This window comes from Triturus cristatus, chromosome 1_1, assembly GCF_964204655.1.
Source record: "Triturus cristatus chromosome 1_1, aTriCri1.1, whole genome shotgun sequence".
In the NCBI taxonomy this organism is placed as follows: Eukaryota; Metazoa; Chordata; class Amphibia; order Caudata; family Salamandridae; genus Triturus; species Triturus cristatus.
In genome coordinates, this window is record NC_140579.1 from 182,277,167 (window position 1) to 182,296,926 (window position 19,760).

The 19,760-nt window shown below is 48.0% G+C and overlaps 1 protein-coding gene across 1 annotated transcript in view; it reads left to right on the top strand.

The window, feature by feature from the left end:
* IPO4 (importin 4) overlaps positions 1-19,760 on the top strand; it is a 3,494,625-nt gene that overhangs the window by 3,124,073 nt on the left and 350,792 nt on the right. The window contains exon 26 of the mRNA XM_085624107.1: positions 18,474-18,682. Within this exon, the coding sequence (XP_085480233.1) occupies positions 18,474-18,682 (209 nt within the window). The remainder of the gene's footprint in view (positions 1-18,473; positions 18,683-19,760) is intronic.

Below are 19,760 nucleotides of genomic sequence, written 5' to 3' on the forward strand. Positions count from 1 at the left end.
AAACTCCAAACCTTGAGCTTCAGTCCTACCACCGACTACCTAATGACATTAGACGTGGAAGCATTGTATACCAGTATTCCACAAGAGGCCTCACTTATGGTGATCGAAAATCTGCTTGGTCTGGAAAACTGGTCATCAATAACACCGATAAAATTTGTGGTTCAATGCGTACGATTAGCCCTAACAAGAAATTACTTTGAATTTGAAGGGGAGTATTTCCTACAAACCCATGGCACTTCAATGGGGATGACCTGCGCCCCCAGCGTAGCATGCCTGTACGTGCATGACTTCGAAACACGTTTCATCTATAGTGACTCCAACCCGTACCAATCCAACTTGGGAGTATGGAGAAGATTCATAGATGATATCTTCATAGTCTGGAAAGGAGATGCCGACAAAGCTAAAGAATTTCTGACATGGCTAAATAACAGGGATGAATTTTTAAAGTTTACAATGACTCTAACAAAAGATTCCATAACATTTTTGGATTTGAAAATCTGGCCAGCGGAGGGTACACTAAAAACGGAAGTGTTCTATAAACCTACAGACGCTAACAACCTCCTCAGATATGACAGCTTCCACCCCAAAGCGCTGCGAGACAACTTGCCAGTAGGCCAATTCCTACGACTAAGGAGAAATTGTACTGAAAAAACAAATTATGAAATTCACGCCAAAAAATTAACACAGAAATTGAAGACAAAGTGCTACCCTACAAAACTGATCAAACAAGCATATAAAAGGGCAAAAAACTGCAACAGAGAAGGGCTTTTGGAACCAAAAAGGAAACTGGATGACAAAAAACTGGTATGCGTGACCACCTTCGGAACAGATTCCAACAGTGTAAAAAACATAGTTCTACGACATTGGAGAACACTGAACTCTGGGGGACTTAAACTAGAGAAACCATTGTTTGCATTTAAGAGAGGTAAATCCATCAAGGACTCTGTTGTACATACCCGACCAAAAAAGAAACAAGGCAGAACAGGCCAACAAAGCACACTCTGGAATCTACCAGAGGTAACTGGACACTACCCGTGCGGATCATGCAGTGTATGCAAATTAACAACACAGAGGAAAACAATCGATGTGGGCCTCAAAACATCATGGGAACAAAGGTCCTTCAGCAATTGCAACAGCCACAATGTGGTTTACCTAATGACGTGCATCTGCAATAAAATATACATCGGGATGACCACACGTAAGGTCAAGATCAGGATCAATGAGCACCGCAGTACATTTAGGTGTGGTAAAACCATCACGAAAATGATGAGACACTTTCAAACGCAGAGACACAGTGAAGATGACTTTACTTGGACTGTAATTGAGAAACTACCAGACAGCTGCAACGAAAAACAATTGCTAAAACTAGAACAAAGGTGGATCTATCGCTTGTCAAGCACAACATCAGGCCTCAACGAGGAAATTCCATGGTGCTCTATGACGTAGCTCTGCCACATAGCATACATAGCTCTGAATATGGTAATCAAAAGCAGATGTATTGCCTGTTTAAAACAACAACAGGCAAAATTCCGCGGGATGGTTTAACTTATATTTGGCCACAAAGTATACATATCCCTAATAAATGGCAAACAGGAGTAAAAGACAAGAGTCAAAGTTCTAGAACGGACAAAAAGACCTCCGGCATATATAACAACAAAAGATTGGGGCGTAATATCAGTCCTCGATATATAGAATTTAGTAATATAGGGGAATAACACCATGAAAGTCGGAATTTGGCAACAAATGTGTAGTCAAGCAAAAAATAAATTAATCTACTGATTAGAATGACCTGCTGTTAGTAGATATACGAAATTCAAGTGGGGCTGCCTACATCATACCCACTAACACTGATCGTGAGGTGAGACATGCTATTTCCCCAAAAAAACGGCGAAATGGTAGCTCTACACACTTCAAGCGACTATCATTAAAATAGTTACGCGAGGGATTAACAAAATAACTCTTCATAATTGTAAAAAACAAATCCTTCGCCGTGAGGGGGATCGAACACGGCGCACCAGATATAAATGAACTACATTTCCCATAAGTCTTGTAGTTCAGCCTCATACAAGTCCGAACAGCTGTGATTACGTTGCGTGACGTTAGAGATTTGAGTTAGAACCGCCCCCCAATTAGGCTCGTACACCTCCGGTTAAAAGCCGACACCACCGTACTCACATCCCCGACGGCAGACGGTGTGGTTGACTAGGTGCAACGGCGGTGCGGTGTCCTTGATGAAGTAAGTGACAGCGAGGGAACACTTTGTAATTTTGACGCTTCTTGTCCCGCACGATCTGTTATGATAGCAGGGACACCCGTAGAGTCTCTGAACGATTTCAAATTGTTTTGGTTAAATAAGTTTGAAAAAAAGACGAGCTATAACAAAAGGGGCCTAAAATTAAAACACATACAAGAGGGGGTAAGTTCACCCTGTAATACACGATTTGAAGACCCAAGTATAAACGCTGACACGGAAGCGAAATATGAATGAATACCTTCCTGTATATTATTGTTCTTTCTAAACGCGAACAAAAAAAGATAGAAACGCGATAATAAGGTTCCGTGAACTAGAATCTTGTAGAGAACGAGATGTATATCATTAGATCGGTTTAGAACGTGATAATAGTTGCCTTTATCTATCTCTGACGCAGTGTTTGACTACAGGACAGCACCTGAACACATGAGATCTGCATGATGCCAGTAGGCATAGGGCAGTAGGTGAGCGCCTAGAGTTCTTAACAAAATACTGAATGAAAGAGATATACACGATCCTAACGCATGGTGATATATTTAAGAAACGAATAAACAACACAACAAGGGAATGGGTGCCTAAGTAGAGAGCTATAGGATTGGTGACTAAGAAAGATATCCTAGCCACAATCCTTTTCACTCATAGTCAAACACAAGTAGTATGATGATCACGTTGTGTGGTGTATAGATGTGGATGTGATGTGGCGGTGAGCAAACTGAAATGATTAATGTATATACACAAAGCCCTAAAATAGAGAGCACATAGTCAGGTGGTACACCATCACTACAACTAAGAATCAAAGACTACGAGCACAAGACGGGCTATAGACAGATTATGTTGTGGTGTCGTCAAAGAAATACATGCTAACTTTGTGTTCCATGACCATTAGAAAAATTCTACTGAAGTCGGAAGGCACATACGGACAGGTGAGTGCATTAGGCCTCACGTACGAATGAGTTGCATGCAAGCACATGTACAACTAAATCGCAGGGACCTTAAAGCATAAGGCAAAGAAGGATATCGCCCTGACGAAGGCCCCCAGACCCGATTGGGCTACAAGATGGGCCGAAACATGTTGGCACACGGTTGAGGGTACAATTGAACAAATCGAGTTCAAAGAAACCCCAACAATAAGTTTTTATTGATATCATGAGTGCCCAGTAATAAAGGATTTAAAATAGGGTACACTCATAGGTATTTTTAATTTGATCTGGTTCCCTGCCTAACCAGTGGTTCATTTATCTAAGAACTCCCAGTATATCTTTGGTTGAGTCCGCCCAGAGAGTACCACCTTCTCTGGGTGTGGAGTAACTGCCTATGATGAAGCATGTCACTATTATGTGAGTGAGGCTTTTACTTCAATATCTTTGATATTCCACCTGTCAAGTAGATAGTTGAACAACATCTTTACACTACTCTGAATCTGGTATTTCGCCAATTCAATAGTGGTTGCTTTTTGTGAAAAAAAGTTACTCTGGGAGAACGCAACCACGTTGTTTATTCTCTCACTCTCTGTTTGTGATAAAAAAGAACCTGGATGGAACACAGATGACGCAGAAGACTTGAACAACAGCCAGACTAGGATCAGCAGGAGTCTTCCTTGGTCCAGTCGAAGTCCAAGGGTCCAGACGAGTGAAGGGTGATATAGTTTCAGGATTCAGTGTGGTCCCACGACGAATTTGTGGACCCACCCACAAGGTAGCCCTTAAATACCCTAAGATAAGGGTTGGGATGACTTTTCCCTCCCAGAGGGGAGGATACTCCCCTGCCTTTTGTCCAGTTTTGTGCCAGAGCGGGAACCAAGGATTCTTGAACTGGTTCAAACTGGAGTACAAGGAGGGCAAGCACCCCCACCCCAGCCTAATACACTAAGTCCTGTCTGGGAGGTGATCACACCTCCTTGTGACAGGAAACCTATTGTTCTATCTTTCTCTACTCGAGCCTGGCTCAGCAGCAGTAGGGCAGAATCGTGTCTCTGGTCAGCAGCAGCACTAGCTTGCTAGCAGACCCTGAAAGGCTGTATCTGATAGAGACATCTATCCGCAGATTCCTTAACTTAGAATATCCCCCTAGGCGTCAGACTGGATCCGGAAAATCTTTTTTCACCAGCAATACCTCTGCACGCCGGGAGGCGGTGGTGCCCAGCTCCGTCCAGGTGTCGTCCATGGAAGTGACGTCAATGGAACCATATAAGCCCCTCCCGGTATGCTGACGTCAGTTTTCTTCTTTTCCGCGTCCTAACGCGGATCCGGGAAAGTGATACCTCGGGCCTGTTATTGTTTATTATAGGACTTTTCTATGCCCTTTCGCGTCCAGGAGCAGTGTGTCAATGCCCTTGTGGGCTTCAAACCGTGTCGGTCCTGCTCAACAGATGCCGGCGACGGACCCTCACGAACTCTGTATATGGTGCTTGGGAGAGCACCATGACTCCATGGAGTGCAACGTTTGCCGCCAGCTGCGGCCGCAATCACTGCGGGAACGCCGCTTGGATCTGCTGTCTGCCCAGATGTCCTGAACGGACCCCTCGCGACGCAGGTCTCCTTCTCAAGCGGAGTCGTCCACGCGGCGGGGCCGGTTCCGGCACCGTCGCCATCATTCGCCTACCTCAGGTTAGCATTGCCCCCCCTCCCTGGCGCGCCTCCGGGACCCACGGGGGGGTAGGGACTCAGGTTGGAACACCGCCAGCGGGTTTACCCTCGGTTCCAACTGAGTGCCCTGACTCTGACACCAGAGTCGCCGCAATGTCGGGACACGGCCCGGAGGGGCATCCCACGACGTCTAGCCCTTCCATAGCGCTGTCGCACAGCCTTCCGAGTCTCCTTGCGGCTTCGCTGGAGGCGGCTGCGGCGCGGTGCATGACACTGCTTGGGCGTACTCTCTCCCGCAGGTTTCCACCTCGGGGAATGTTGAGTCTATGCCGGTCCGACTCCGAGCGGTCGAGGCCTTTTCTGAGGTTGCCGACGCCGGCTCGACTCGGACGGTCGGTACCTTTTCGGAAGTCGCCGACGCCGGTTTGACTCGAGGAGTCCATGCCTCTTCGGAGGTCGCCGACGCCGGCTCCACTTGAGGGCTCGAGAACTTTTCGGAGATCGCCGGCTTGACTAGGGCGGTCGAGGCCTATTCGGAGGTCACCGACGCTTGCTCCACTCCGCTAGTCGTGGCCTGTTTAGAGGTCTCAAACGCTGGCTCAACGTCACCTCGACGCACATACCGTCTCCAGCTTTAGTGGTGGAGGATGTGGTTCGGTGGATTCCCCACCCCCTGAGTTCATAGCAGGCGCCAGTGGAGCATTGGCCTACTCATCCTGCTGCTGAGCCTCTGTTAAGTGGCCGGTTTAGCTTGCGTCCATCACCTACTGATGGCTTGCTTTCACCGCCTCGTGGGGCAATGGAGGCTAGTGGGACGTTTGTCAGGGCTGCAGTCATTTTAAGGATGGAGCCGCCCTCAGTCTCGAGTCCTTCGGAGCCTTTGCTGGATATTCTCCACCAGGGCACGTGGATCATGGAACCGTACCTTTTGCGGAGTCATTGTTTGACATCCTTCTCGGAATGTGGGCACGGCCCTCCTCAGGGGACCCCGTGGATCGTGCTGTGGCCCATAGGCCGGCTCCCACTGACCCCGCCTGTTTGACCCTCCATTCTGGAGCTGGAGGACTTGTGCTTCAGGCAGCTCCCTCTGTGACTCCTGTTCCGTTGCATCCTCCCACTAGGGAGTCTCGGTGGTTGGCGTCATGTGGCCAATATATGTTTGCATCCGCCAGCTCGGGACTCCGGTCCCTCAACGCGTTGGTGTATTTGCTCGGGCTACATTTGCCCTTTGGGACGCTGTTGACCGGCTCCTCCCCTCCTTGCTGGGGATCTCTCATGCCGATCTGGCCTGCCTAATCAGTGATGGGCATGATATGGCGTACTTTTCAATTCGGTCTGCCATGGACACCATGGACACTGTGGTCGTACTATGGGCCAGGTCGGTTGCCATACGCCGCCACTCGTGGTTGCGTGAGGACGTTTTCCCAAAGCATGTTCAGGAACGGCTTAAAGATATACCATTTAATGGGGTCACTCTTTTTGACACCCATGCTGATTCGGCGGTCAGGCGCCTCCTGTATATGTGTCTCTTTTCTGTTACCCGTTGTGGGCCGCAGATGTTCTGGGTGGCGTGGCTGCTCAGCCGTGTTGTTTACTTATTCTGGTACAGCTGGTTAAGCTGTGTTTACCTTTCTTTTGAGCCTCTGCCTACGAGCATGTCTCAAGAGGGACCCTTCTTTTGTAGGGTTGTGCCTTACCCTATGTGGGGTATTTGTTGGCAATCATATTGCTACTCTTGTTTCCCAGGTACCTTGGTGCAAGTTGCCTCTTCCTACTGTTGTAGGATGTCGTCTCTGGTGTGTTCCATAGGCTTGCCTTCCTGTGCATATTCCTAGTTCTCAAGGAGTGGCTCTGGTCTATGCTTTTCTGCCTATGGATTTGTGCTCCACCGCTGATGTTTTTCTAGGTGTGAGTTCTTACTCCCAGTATGGCACAGGTGCTTCGTTAGGTGGCATTACTGTGTGTGTATTCTTCTCGACGTTCTCCATTTTGGTACACGGTGTCTGTCTTTGGCGGTGTAGGCTTTTGGCACCAGGCTTCTGTCTGTGCCTTCTTTCTATCCTTTATGGGCAGTCTTGTGGTCTATGTTTCCGCTTTCTCACGAGAGACCAGGATTCCTCCCCCTCAGGGGCCTGTTCTTCTTTCTGCATTCTTCACTGTTATGCAGCACACTGGTGCCGTGGTGCCGCTTGCATTACTCCCCTATTTAGGATTTAGTCACTCCACGGACGTGTGTCGACAATCTGATGGATACATCTGCCAGTGGATTCCTCACCTTTTGAATATCCCCTGCGCCAGCAACATTCGGAAACTTTTGTAGCAGTCCACGCCGATGAGGTCGAAGACGACGTCACAGAGACATGGCTCCGCTCGCGACTCCACTGACGTCACCGGCTCCATAAGAAGACCTCGTTGGCGTGATGACCTCAGTTCCCTTTTTTCCGCTCCGTCGACACCAACGGATTTCGGGAATCTCTGTTGGTAGCTTCACTGTTACTTTGTGTTTCTACTGGATTTCTCTGTTTCTTTTTCGAAAAAGATGTCGACCAAAAAATCGGGCTTCAAGCCCTGTCGTGAATGTGGCAAACATATGTCGATCACGGATCCACATGACGACTGTGTATGGTGTTTATCATCTGACCATGATGTGGATGGTTGTTCTTGCTGTCGCAAGATGAGCTCCAAGGCTCTAAAAGAAAGGGAGGCGAAACTCTTCATCGCTAGGATGAAAAAGGAGAAGAGAGGAAGAAGGAGGTCGAGGTCACGATCGAGGTCGGCGTCGAAGTCTCCTTCGGGGCATGCTTCAAGATCCAAGAAGCACAAAAGAAGAGGAGACATTCTTCTCGACGTCACTCTGACAAGAGTTCGGCTCCGAAGTCGAAGTCACCAACTCGATGCCGTAAGGACTCTGTGTCTCCTTCACCCGTTCCGGATTCGCCTCCTGGTCCTTCTTCTCCAGTGGCTTCACCGGCTCCGGCTACATCTCCGGCTCTGGTTCCATCTCCGACCCCGGTTCCATCTCCGGCTCCGGGTTCATCTCCGGCTCAGTCTCCGGCCCCAGTTGAGGAGCTTCAAGCACCGGGTGAGCCTGCGACGCCGCTTATTCCACCGTCAGCGCCGGTTGGCCCGAGTACGGTGATGCCTGACCAGTACCCTGCGTTCCCTGGACCAGGTCAGGACCCCTCTCATTATTTAAATGCTGTGTTTGGGGTATTTTCGAGAGCCATGTACACCACTGGTACACCTGCGGGTCCGATGGGTCCAATGGCCTTCAATTTGGGGGTGCTGCAAGTCTATCCGCAGGCTCCTTTCATGCCATTTTTTCCGGCGACGCCGTCTTGGCATCTACCGGCGCCGAGGACGTCGACGCCGCTTTCTTCTTCACTGGCGCCGGCTCGACCTCGTTCGACGCCGGCTGCTCCTGCGGAACCACGTTCGACGCTGGAGCCGTCGGATTCAAACATGGCGCCGCCGACTTCGCTTGTACGGATTCGGTCCAGTAGGGAAGCTCAAAGGGTGATTGATGAGCGAAGGTACCTTCTGGAAGAAGCAGAAGAAGGAGAGCTGGTGGAGTCTGACAAGGTTTTTGAAGAACTTAAAGAGGCTAGTGGATTGGATTTGTCTCCTGAGTGGGATATTACTCCACCTTCAGATGAACACTCAAAGGATGTGGCTCCATATCATGCAGTGATTAGGAAGGCAGCTGAACTGTTAGATCTTCAGTTGCCTACCACTTATTTTAAATCGAATATTCTAACAGAAGTACTGCAGTCTCCTACTACAGTTTCAGAGCCATTATTGCCTTTTAATGAGGCCATTATAGATCCTGTGATGGAGGTGTGGCGTAAGCCTTTTTCTGCTCCTGCAGTTTCTAAGACTGTGGCTAGGAGGTATAGAGCAGTTCCAGGGGACCCTGAGTTCTTAACATCACATCCATCGCCTGAGAGCCTGGTGGTTCAGGCTGCTTGTTCAGGAAGATCTAAGGGTGCTTTTCCTCAGGTTCCAGGTGACAGAGAGGCTAAAAAGTTAGATCAATCGGCCAGCATGGCACTTAAATCGACAAAAGCCACTTGCCTTTTGGTACGCTATATTCATGCGCTCATGGACTCTGCGAAGAAATTGGCACCAAAACTATCTGAGGACGATAGGGTTGGCTTTAATGAGGTCTTGACCGCTGCCCAGGCAGCAGCACGTCAGGTGATTCAGAGTGGGCTGGACACGGCGGATTCAGTGGCAAGAGTCATGGGGTCTTCTGTTGCCACCAGGAGGGTTGCGTGCCTGAAGTCTTCTGAGTTTTCCCCGGATGTACAATAAACACTGTTGGACTTGACATTTGATGGATTTGGATTATTTGGCAAAAAGGCAGATGCTGCTCTTGAACGTTTTAAGAAAAGCAAGGCTACGGCTAAGTCTTTGGGCCTTCAATCCCAGTCAAGGGGGTCGTTTAAAAGATACAGAGGTTTCGGAAGGGCAAACTTTCGTTCCTACAGGCAGACCCAACAGCAGCAGCAGCAAGGCTCTTTGTCTAAAGGATACAGAGGTAGAATCAGGGGTCGCTCACGTGGCCGTCAATTCTCCTCTTCTTCCTTTTCAGCCCCTCCTTGCACCGCAAAGCAGCCCTAGATCCGCCATTCTGGATCATGTTGGTCCTGTGGGGGGCCGGCTTACCCATTTTCTACAAGATTGGGAATCTGTAACTACAGATCTTTGGGTTCTAGATCTTGTAGAAAATGGGTATGCCCTTCCCTTTCGGGAATTCCCTCCAAATTACCCTCCTTGTCAAGGGGCTTGCTCAGAGAACCACTGTCTTCTCCTACAGGAGGAAGTCCTGAAGTTGTTTCAGAAAGGTGCGATAGAGGTGGTTCCAGAGCAGGAGAGGGGTCAGGGATGCTACTCCCGGTATTTCCTGATTCCGAAGAAGGACGGCAGATTGCGTCCGATATTGGACCTCAGAAGTTCAAGATGCTCACCCTTGCTCAGGTTCTTCAAGCTCTGAATCAGGAGGACTGGATGGTGTCGATCGACTTGCAGGATGCGTATTTCCACATCCCCATCCTGAAGTCGCACAGGAAGTATCTCCGGTTTACGGTAGGGTCGCAACATTATCAGTTTGCGGTCCTTCCGTTTGGTCTTACTACTGCACCCGAGTCTTCACGAAGGTGATGGCAGTGGTGGCAGCCCATCTTAGAAGGTCGGGGATCTCAATTTTCCCCTATCTGGACGACTGGCTGATCAAAGCGGAGTCGCCAGAGAAGGTGCTGCGTCATCTGCAGTATACAACTCAGGTGTTGTTCAAATTGGGTTTTTCGATAAATGTGCCCAAATCTCACCTGGTGCCCTCTCAGCGCAACCTGTTCATAGGTGCGGTACTGGACACTACTGTGTGTCGAGCATTCCCTCCTCCTCAAAGGATTCTCGACATACAGGAAATGATTCCTTTTACAATGGAGCGGTCGTTCCAGTTCTTAAGGTCCTTCGCCTGCTCGGTCTGTTTGCTTCCTGCATTCTGTTGGTCAACCATGCACGCTGGCACATGAGGGCGCTCCAGTGGTGCCTCCGCAGGCAGTGGTATCAGCACAAAGGAGATCTCAGGGAGTCTGTGAGGATCTCCAGAGAAGCTGCGGCGGATCTGTCTTGGTGGAGCGTGGAGGGCAATCTGTCTCAAGGAAAGCCCTTTCATCTACCTCCATCGGTGGCCACAGTGATTACGGATGCATCCACTTTAGGGTGGGGTGCTCATCTGGGGGATCTGGAGATCAAGGGTCTTTGGTCTCCAGAGGAAAGGTTGCTTCACATCAACCTTCTGGAATTGCGGGCGATTCGCTTAGCACTCAAGGCCTTCCTCCCTTCACTTCGCGGTCAGTCTGTTCAAGTCCTGACGGACAACACTACCGCGATGTGGTATGTCAACAAACAGGGGGGAGTGGGGTCTCTTTGTCTCTGCAGAGAGGCCCTGCGTCTATGGTCCTGGGCTCAGGATCATCAGATTTGTCTGATGGCAAATCATCTGGCCGGGGTGCTGAACATGCGTGCAGACAGTCTGTCGGCAGTTCTCCGCCGACCACGAGTGGAGGCTCCATCCGGAGGTGGTTCGTCACGTCTTTCGTATGTGGGGAACTCCTCGGGTGGACCTGTTCGCCACTCACGAGAACGCTCACTGCCCGTCATTCTGCAGTCTCCAGTATCCGATGCAGGGAGCATTGGGGGACGCGTTTCAGTTGAGTTGGAGCTCACGACTCCTTTACGCTTTTCCCCCCATACCCTTGATTCCTCGGGTTCTGAGGAAGATTCGCCAAGACCGGGCCCAAGTCATATTGATCGCCCCGGATTGGCCAAGAAGGGTGTGGTACACAGATCTTCACCACCTTTCCTCGTGCCCTCCGCTCCGTCTCCCTCTGAGGGCAGACCTCCTCTCGCAATCGGAGGGTCAGGTTCTACACCCCCACCTCCAGAGCTTACACCTTCATGCCTGGAGATTGAACGGGGCAACCTGAATTCTTTTTCTCTCCCACCTGATGTGGTAGATGTAATTTTGTCTGCCAGACGTCATTCCACCAAATCTATCTATTCCTATAGGTGGTCTAAATTTGTTCTCTGTTGTGGAGAGAAGTCAATTGATCCTTTGAAGGCTCGTTTATCTGACATTCTGCAGTTTGCCCTTTCTCTTGCTCAGCAAGGCTTTGCTGTGGCCACTGTAAAGGGATACTTATCGGATTTGTCGGCTTTCCTTTGCTTGCCGGATCAGCCGTCATTATTCAAATCACCTATTGTTCTTCGTTTTCTTAAGGGCCTCACAAACAGGTTTCCTCCTACTCCCTTTATTGTGCCTCAATGGGACTTAAACCTTGTCTTAATTTATCTTATGGGTTCTCCCTTCGAGCCGTTACAGAAGTGTCCCTTGAGATTGTTGTCTTTTAAGACGTTTTTTCTTATTGCAATTACCTCGGCAAGGAGGGTAAGTGAGCTTCAAGCTCTGAGTTCAAAACCCCTGTTTTTGACCATTAATGCTGAAAGGATGGTACTCAGGACCAGGGCTGCATTTTTGCCTAAGGTGGTAACTCATTTCCATCTGGGGCAGTCCATTACCCTTCCTTCCTTCTATCCTCCCCCTCACCCTTCCAAGGAGGAGGAGAGTCTTCACCGCTTGGACCCTAAGAGGGCGGTGAGCTTCAACCTTGACAGGACAAAAGACTTTCGAGTTGATGACCAGCTCTTCGTGGGCTTTGTTGGATGCAGGAAAGGTCGAGCGGTGCACAAGCGCACCCTTTCCAGATGGATTGTCTTGTGCATCAAGATATGCTACTCTTTGGCTGGGAAGGAACCTCCAGAGGGTTTAAGAGCCCATTCCACTATAGCTAAGTCTTCCACTTCTGCTTTGTCTAAGGGTGTTCCTGTGGAGGACATTTGTAGGGCGGCAACTTGGGCCTCCCTCCACACTTTCGCAAAACATTATTGTTTAGACACCGAAGTGAGGAGGGACTGACTTTCTGGTATAGAATGGTGGACACCCTCCTCCGGGAGTGGGGACTGCTGTGGGAATCTATTCACAAGGTGAGGAATCCACTGGCAGATGTATCCATCAGAAGAACAAGTTACTTACCTTCGGTAACGCTTTTTCTGGTGGATACAGTATCTGCCTGTGGATTCCTCACTGACCCACCCGCCTCCCTGTTGTCCATCCTTCTATACCTACAATTCTATTAATGGTGTTTCGAAATGTATTTTGTTACTGTCAAAGGCATTGTGTTATTTCTTTTGCCTTTCTACTTATTCTACACACTGTGTGTGTTGCTTTGTATATTATGTGCTTTGTATACTGTGTATATATTGCTGTCAGTCCGTCCGTGTGCCTCGAAGGCACGAAAAAAAGGGCAGAACTGACGTCATCACGCCGACGAGGTCTTCTTATGGAGCCGGTGACGTCAGCGAAGTCGCGAGCGGAGCCGTGTCTCTGTGACGTCGTCTTCGACCTCATCGGCGTGGACTGCTACAAAAGTTTCCGAATGTTGCTGGCGCAGGGGATATTCACAAGGTGAGGAATCCACAGGCAGATACTGTATGCACCAGAAAAAGCGTTACCGAAGGTAAGTAACTTGTTCTTCCTGTCTCTTGTGTGTATATCGTGGATTCTACACGCCACCGGGATGCTCGCTTACTAAGTCTTTTTTGCCTTAGTGTCAGACATCCTTGCTTACTCTTTCCTTCGGAATAGTGTCCTCTTTGTGTTCATAGCCTTGCAGGTTATCCACTCTCAGTGGTGCCTTTTAATTTGTTTGGCTGCATGCCTACCTCCTGAGCTTTTGCTCAAATGGTGGCTCCGCTGTGTCTGTTGGCACTAGGCTCTGGGCTCGGCCCTGCCACTGTTGTCACATGTCCTAGGCAGTACACATTATGGTGTTTTTTCTTCCACCCACGGGCCTCATGTTGCGGCTCCTGTTCCTGGCCGGAGAGTCTTCGGACTGTCCCCTGTTTCATTGTGGCATCCACTGTTGTGTATGTTCAGGTGTTATGCTCTACCGCTGTCATGTTGTTTTACCCCATTGGAGCTTCGTTCCTCATGGATCATGGGAACCGGTGCTGGGATCCTTCTTTCGTAGGAGTCACTGCATTTTTTTTTACGTTGGCACTGACCTTTCTAGTTCCGTATTTCCTTATTTCCTTTCATCTGTGTCTGGACGAGAGAGGTCTTACACCGTCCCTCGGCGGATTGTGGTGTCTTTGCCGTCCCTTGTTCATGTTCCTTACGGAGTTTCCTGTGTCTAATGTCAGTTGTCCTGGCATTGCGGTTCCCACTGTATTTCGTCAGCCTTTTGACAAATATGTTCTCCTGGAACTTGGTGGTTGTTTTGTAGACCCTCCTCCTATGGGGTATGGCTTTGGTATCTATTCTAAGTAAAGGAATCTGCGGCTAGATGTCTCTATCAGATGGAAGAGTTACTTACCTTCGGTAACGATATATCTGATAGAGACACAGTCTAGCCGCAGATTCCTTAACGCCCGCCCATCCTCCCCACTCTGCGATGACCTTTTCATATGGTGTCTTTCCATCTAGCCTCCCTCTTTCTGGTAGCTTTGGTCTTCCGAAGGTGTGCTCTCGCACCTCACTCTGAGGTAGGGTGTGTTGTTCTTCGTGGGGCCCTTCAGACTCCCCTCCGTCCTAGTGTTTGGTTAGTGGCGTGCTCTTGCACCTTCTTTGGCAGCTTTCCATCCACGTTTTAAGGTGGTTAAGGTCTACTTTTTACTACCTTCTCGTGTTTTCATCCTGTGCTACTCACGCGTGGAGTTATTCTGTTTTTAATTTCCTTCCACCGCCCACACCTATGCCTCCTCCTTTCTCTTGCAGTCGGTTGGGTTGGGTTCTCTTGTTGCTACAATTCTTCAATCTCTGGAGTGTGTGGTGAACTTTCTAGTGGTCGTTCACTTCTAGTCCGTTGTCTTGCAACATGTTGCTTCAATATTGTGGTTCTTTTAATTTCCCTTCTGTGGTGACAGTCTGTGCCTCGCTTGTCATATCTTTTGTGCCGCTGTTATTGCCCCCTTGAGCGGGGGCACGGCTTGGCAATTTGTTGGGCTCTTGCTCGCAGCAAGTACTCTGTAGGCTCCCTTCAGCCCCTCCAGTTACTGCGTGCTTTTTCAATGATTTTCTTCATTTCAAACACATACTATTCCTGTGTTATCGCAGTTTTTTTTGCACGGCTGGCGCAGAAAAGTTTCCTGTAGAAAACTGACGTCAACTCCCCAGGAGGGGCTTATATGGCTCCATTGATGTCACTTCCGTGGACGACGTCAAAACGGAGCCGGGCGCCGGCGTGCAGAGGTATAGCTGGGGAAAAAAGATTTTCCGGATCCAGTCTGACTCCTGGGGGGATATTCTAAGTTAAGAAATCTGTGGCTCGACTGTGTCTCTACCAGATATATTGTTACCGAAGGTAAGTAACTCTTCCTACAGGGAGTACAGGCGGGTCCCTTAAGTGGCCACCCAGTACATGGTATCATACTTCCAACACTGGAATCTGTGTTGGAGTATGATTCCAACATGTTTATTACCAAACATGACCGGGTTTGGTGCAGCCATTATATAGTTAGACATCTCATAATGTCTTGAAATGGCTGACCACACTTACAAACCCTGGAGAATCGACTCTGGGGTTTGAGGGATGTCCTGCTCATGCAGGGGCATCCTCGCACTTATAACCAAGGACTAAAGAACCTGCCATACTGGTAACTTATATCGGTCATGAAAGTTGCATGCACCAAATCACACAGGCTGCAATGGCAGGCCTGTAGTCAGTCAGTCAGTAAATCTTTATTCGGTAAACAAAATCACCATAAAAGAATCAAAGTCAAGTGTCAGTAATATTAATTTCATACATAAAAATAGACAATAAAATTGCTCTTAAAAATAATGACATTAAAACAATTAATCGTATCTCGACTTATTGGACACCCAGAGAGCTTGTCAAAAAGATAAAACCGAAAAAATCAACTGTTTGTAGAGAGGCATCTGAAGATACATCAGGGCAGGCCTAACATTTATAAATTCAATGATTTAAGCAAGGGGATTAAAAAATGCTTCCTAGGCCAGCTGAAGTAAGGGCAAAACGGGTGAGTTCGAAGCACAACTTTTAACACTCCCCAATTCCTGGATGTAGAGCGGGGTAGGGTTGTTAAAAATGTTTGGCCTACCTATAGAAAACAAGGCTGCCTTAACATGCATAATCCACGGTATGCTAGATACCCAATCTAACACCAGGCAGTCCTCAAGACTCAAACTTAACTTCAGCTCCGCCCTGCTCCAAATCTTGATCCAGCACATGAGCGGGCTTAGAGCTGTCAAATCTGACACACAAAACCCTGTTCCTCATGTACAGAAAATGCGGTGTTTGAGTGTGGGACCTAGATCAACTTATGCAAGAAATTATTATCCATTGTTTGAATCCAGGCCAACTTAACATACCCCCCACACCTTGCTTCCAAACCTCAGCTGTGCAATTCACTTGGCCTGATACATTTTTAGGAGATCCCTTGGTACCCTAGACCATATGCAAAACTAAGAACCGCCCTCATAGTTTTTACAGGCTGTGATATGTTGGCTTCAATCAGCAGTTTCCAACAATTATTAACATCAACTAAACCACCCAAATAGGAGACGGCCTTGACTTTACTCAGGGTAACAATTGATACCTTGAAGATCTTGTTCCTTGTTGCTTTTGGGCCCACTACCATTATGTAGGACTTAAGTTAACCGGCAAGTACAGGAGCCCCATAAAAGAAGCATACTTGGCCAACAACTGGTCCAAACCCTTTTGCCCGCCGGGCCATCAGGACCGCATCGTCCGCATATAATAGGACAGGGAGAGATCTGTCACTAATCTTAGGACAATTGGCCGAAACTGATAAAAGCGCTTACTTGAATCCATTAACATACAAGGTGAACAGAAAAGGGGCGGGTAAGCACCCCTGCCAAACCCCACAACTCGTCCCAAACGATCAAGTGCACTTAGCACCTTGAGAAAAGTGCACAAGGCTGATGTCATTGAGTGGAGATCCGCTAAAAGAGCCACAATACTGGGATCGAGCCCCATCTCGCTGAGCAAAGCCCAGAGTTTCACTCGGTTCACCCTATCAAAAGCAGACATCAAGTCCATGAAAGCCAGGTGTAAGGATTCAGGCTGAGCCACTGTATACTTATTAATAATTAAGTGGAGGTACAAACATTGATGTAAAGTCAACCTCCCCGCCCTAAAACCATACTGGATATTACTCCGAATCTTCTTTTCATCTGCCCATTTGCACAGCCTATTTAGGATCACCCTCCCCAAGACCTTAGCCGTTGAATCCAGTAAATAAATTGGATGGTAACATTGTGGGTTCTCTTCATCCCCCTTCTTAAAAATAGGGAAAATCACCGCGGCTGACCAAGAGGGTAACGGCCCTTCCTGCACAGCTGCATTCAAGACCTGCATTAATAAAGGAGCCCAGACCTCCATATTTCCTTTTAACAGGTCAGGTGGTATGTTGTGCGGGTCTGGGGCCTTGGTGCTAGACAGGTCTAGAATGCCTTTCGTGACTTCATCTAACATGAAGACTGCTAAGTTACCAGCGGACACAAATGCAGCATGGATGTTAACACTCCCATCAGCCCCCTGATTATAAATGCCCTCAAAATGATCCACCCACTGTTCCTCTGAAATATGATGACATAGAAGCGGACCAGAGCCCTCAGTAAAAGAAGCCTGTTAACGCGCTAAAAGAGAGCGGTGTCCCCTGGCAGGCCTGTAGTCACATTTCGAGTGGACACCCATGGGTGGCACAATACATGCTGTAACCCATGGGATACCCTGGTGTACCTATGCCCTGGGTACCTTAGTATCATATACTAGGGTCTTATAAACATACACCAATAGCCAATTGTGGAGGTACAAAATCTATTACCATGTCAATTTAGGGGAGAAAGCACATTTGCTGGGCTCCTGATTAGCAGGATCCCAGTTGACTAGGTTAAAAACACACTGACACCAGGCAAAGAGTGGGGGTAGCTATGAAAGTAGACTCTGCGTTCCTAGAACATATTTTCCAGTATGAAGTCCTGGCTCTGCTCAACAAAGTAACCATGGAAATAGTTGCAGGAACATCCCTATGCAGAAGCTGGACAGGGATGCTAATCCCTCTGTTTTCATGTACCCAATAAGAAATGTGAGCTTCGTCCTGTTTTCAACCTCTAGATCTTGAATGCATTTCTCTTCAAAGAGTTTATTTTAAGATGGTCAAGAACCAACAGACCTACAGAAACAAGGGACTGCCAGTAGGGCCCAGTACAAAGAGGTCTACGTAGAGCAAGGCCAGGATCTCAAACGAAGTGCTATGGCCATTTTTGGGTCAGACTGCCCTGATGTGTAAAGGCAAAAATAAAATTAGCAAGTCATCTTAAGGTAAGGCTTGTTACCCAGTCCTGAAAATATATTTAAACAAAAGGTCTACTGCACTGACAAAAGTACAGAAAGGCTACTTTCTCTGTAGAGTTTATTTTGAGGGAAGGAGAGTTCATCTGTTGTATAATAGAGAATGATGCACCCTATCACTGACAACATGAACATGAGAGAAAAAGTCCTCCGGGTCGTTTGAAATGTGGTTTGATGAAGTCTGAAACCAATGGATGAAGCTGCTTCTCACAAATAATCTAACGGCTCAAAGAGGCTGGTCCAATCTGTATGTAGGAAAACAACCGGTAGGTTTACAATGGCTGACAGTGTTATGAAACTAGGTCACAATAGGTCAGGGTGGCAGTGTTTGTGACATGAAACAAATTAATAAATGAAGCCTAAACGTTATGGGGATTATTCATGTTTGTAACAATTGAGTAACAGCAGAGGCTCATGACTAAGAGATGTTAAACATGTAGACATGCATGAATATATTAATGGAAAGCTTGCTCTCAGATTTGTTTTTTCATTTTATTTCCTTTTCTTTCTTCCTTATCTCTTTCTTAAAATCTTGACCTCTCTTCTAATGCCTCTGCTTTGACTCTTCGAACTTCTCATCACGCATCTATTACTCCTGCATACTGATTTGATTATTTTCCTGACTTGTCTTTCAATCTCGATCAGTTGCATGACTCTTCTCCCCTTTTCGTACAGAAGCCTAACAATTCCCTAGCCGAGAAATCTTTTGCCATTGGCACCATAGCAGAGACGGTGCAGCAGCTAGGCACTTCTTGCGTGCAGTTTCTACCCCGCCTGTTCCCGGTTATGCTGTCTGGTGCCAAAGAGGAAGATGAAGAAGTGCGAAGTAATGCCATATTTGGCCTTGGTGTATTGGTGGAGCAGGGGAAAGAGGCTGCCTTTGAGTATCCTTTAAGCAATAAAGTGGTATATGGTAAGGTACATATCTTTTTAATAAAATAGACAGGGACTACAAGGATGAAAAATGCAGTTGGCTTCTACAATATTGGATCTTTCATGGACTTTCCTGCTTCAAGTATATCCCGTTGTCAGGCTGGAAATCACCAGTCATTTTTAAATAGCAATAATCAATGTCAAATGTGTTTTGTCTAATAGTGTTATTTTAGTAAGGCATCCATCTCATTTGAAACAACCAAACTTTAGCTAATGTGTTGGATGTATGAATTCTTTCCTCTACATAGTGGCCATCATAGCTCAGATTTCTAGCACATATCAAGTGTGAGAGAGAGTCCTGAAAGGGGTCTTTTCTTTCCTTTTGGCCTTATACTTTATCTAGATTTCCAACATGATCTTGAGCTTACCTGGGCAACAGCAAGTCCTAGTTTAATTTTCACACAACTGTGAGTTGTATTTGAAAGAAACACATAGTGATAGATTCCTTACCTTAGAATTACCCCCAGGCGTCAGACTGGATCCGGAAAGTTTTTGTCAGCAGTACCCCCTGCGCATTGGAAGGTGGCGTTGTGCGGCTCCGCGTCCGTCGTTAGTGTTGTGGTCGCCTAAATGACGTCGCGGCAGCTACTTAGACACTGCTCTCGCGCACGGACGTCAGTTCTTTCTTTTTCCGCACCAGCAAGCGCAGACCTGGAGAGAGCGGTACCCCCAGTAACTTTTTGACTGAGTTTTTCAAGGCCTTTTTGTCTCTATTTTTCTAGTTGATCGACTCCTGGTGCCGTAGAGATGCCCGGCTTCAAGTCTTGCTGGGACTGTCATCCCATGATGTCGGTCACGGACCCGCACCGCGTGTGTCTCTACTGCCTGGGGCGCGACCACGACCCCAAGTCATGCCCCGACTGCCCGGCCATGGCGCCGAAGACTTTACAGGAGTGGTCCCGAAAGTTGCTTGAAGTCCGGCAGTCGGCTCCGCGCCGCTCAAGGTCCCGGTCCTGTGGGAGGTCGAGGGACAGGTCGCGGAGCCATCACCATCGTTCTTCGGGATCGAAGTCTCTCCACTCGGGTTCA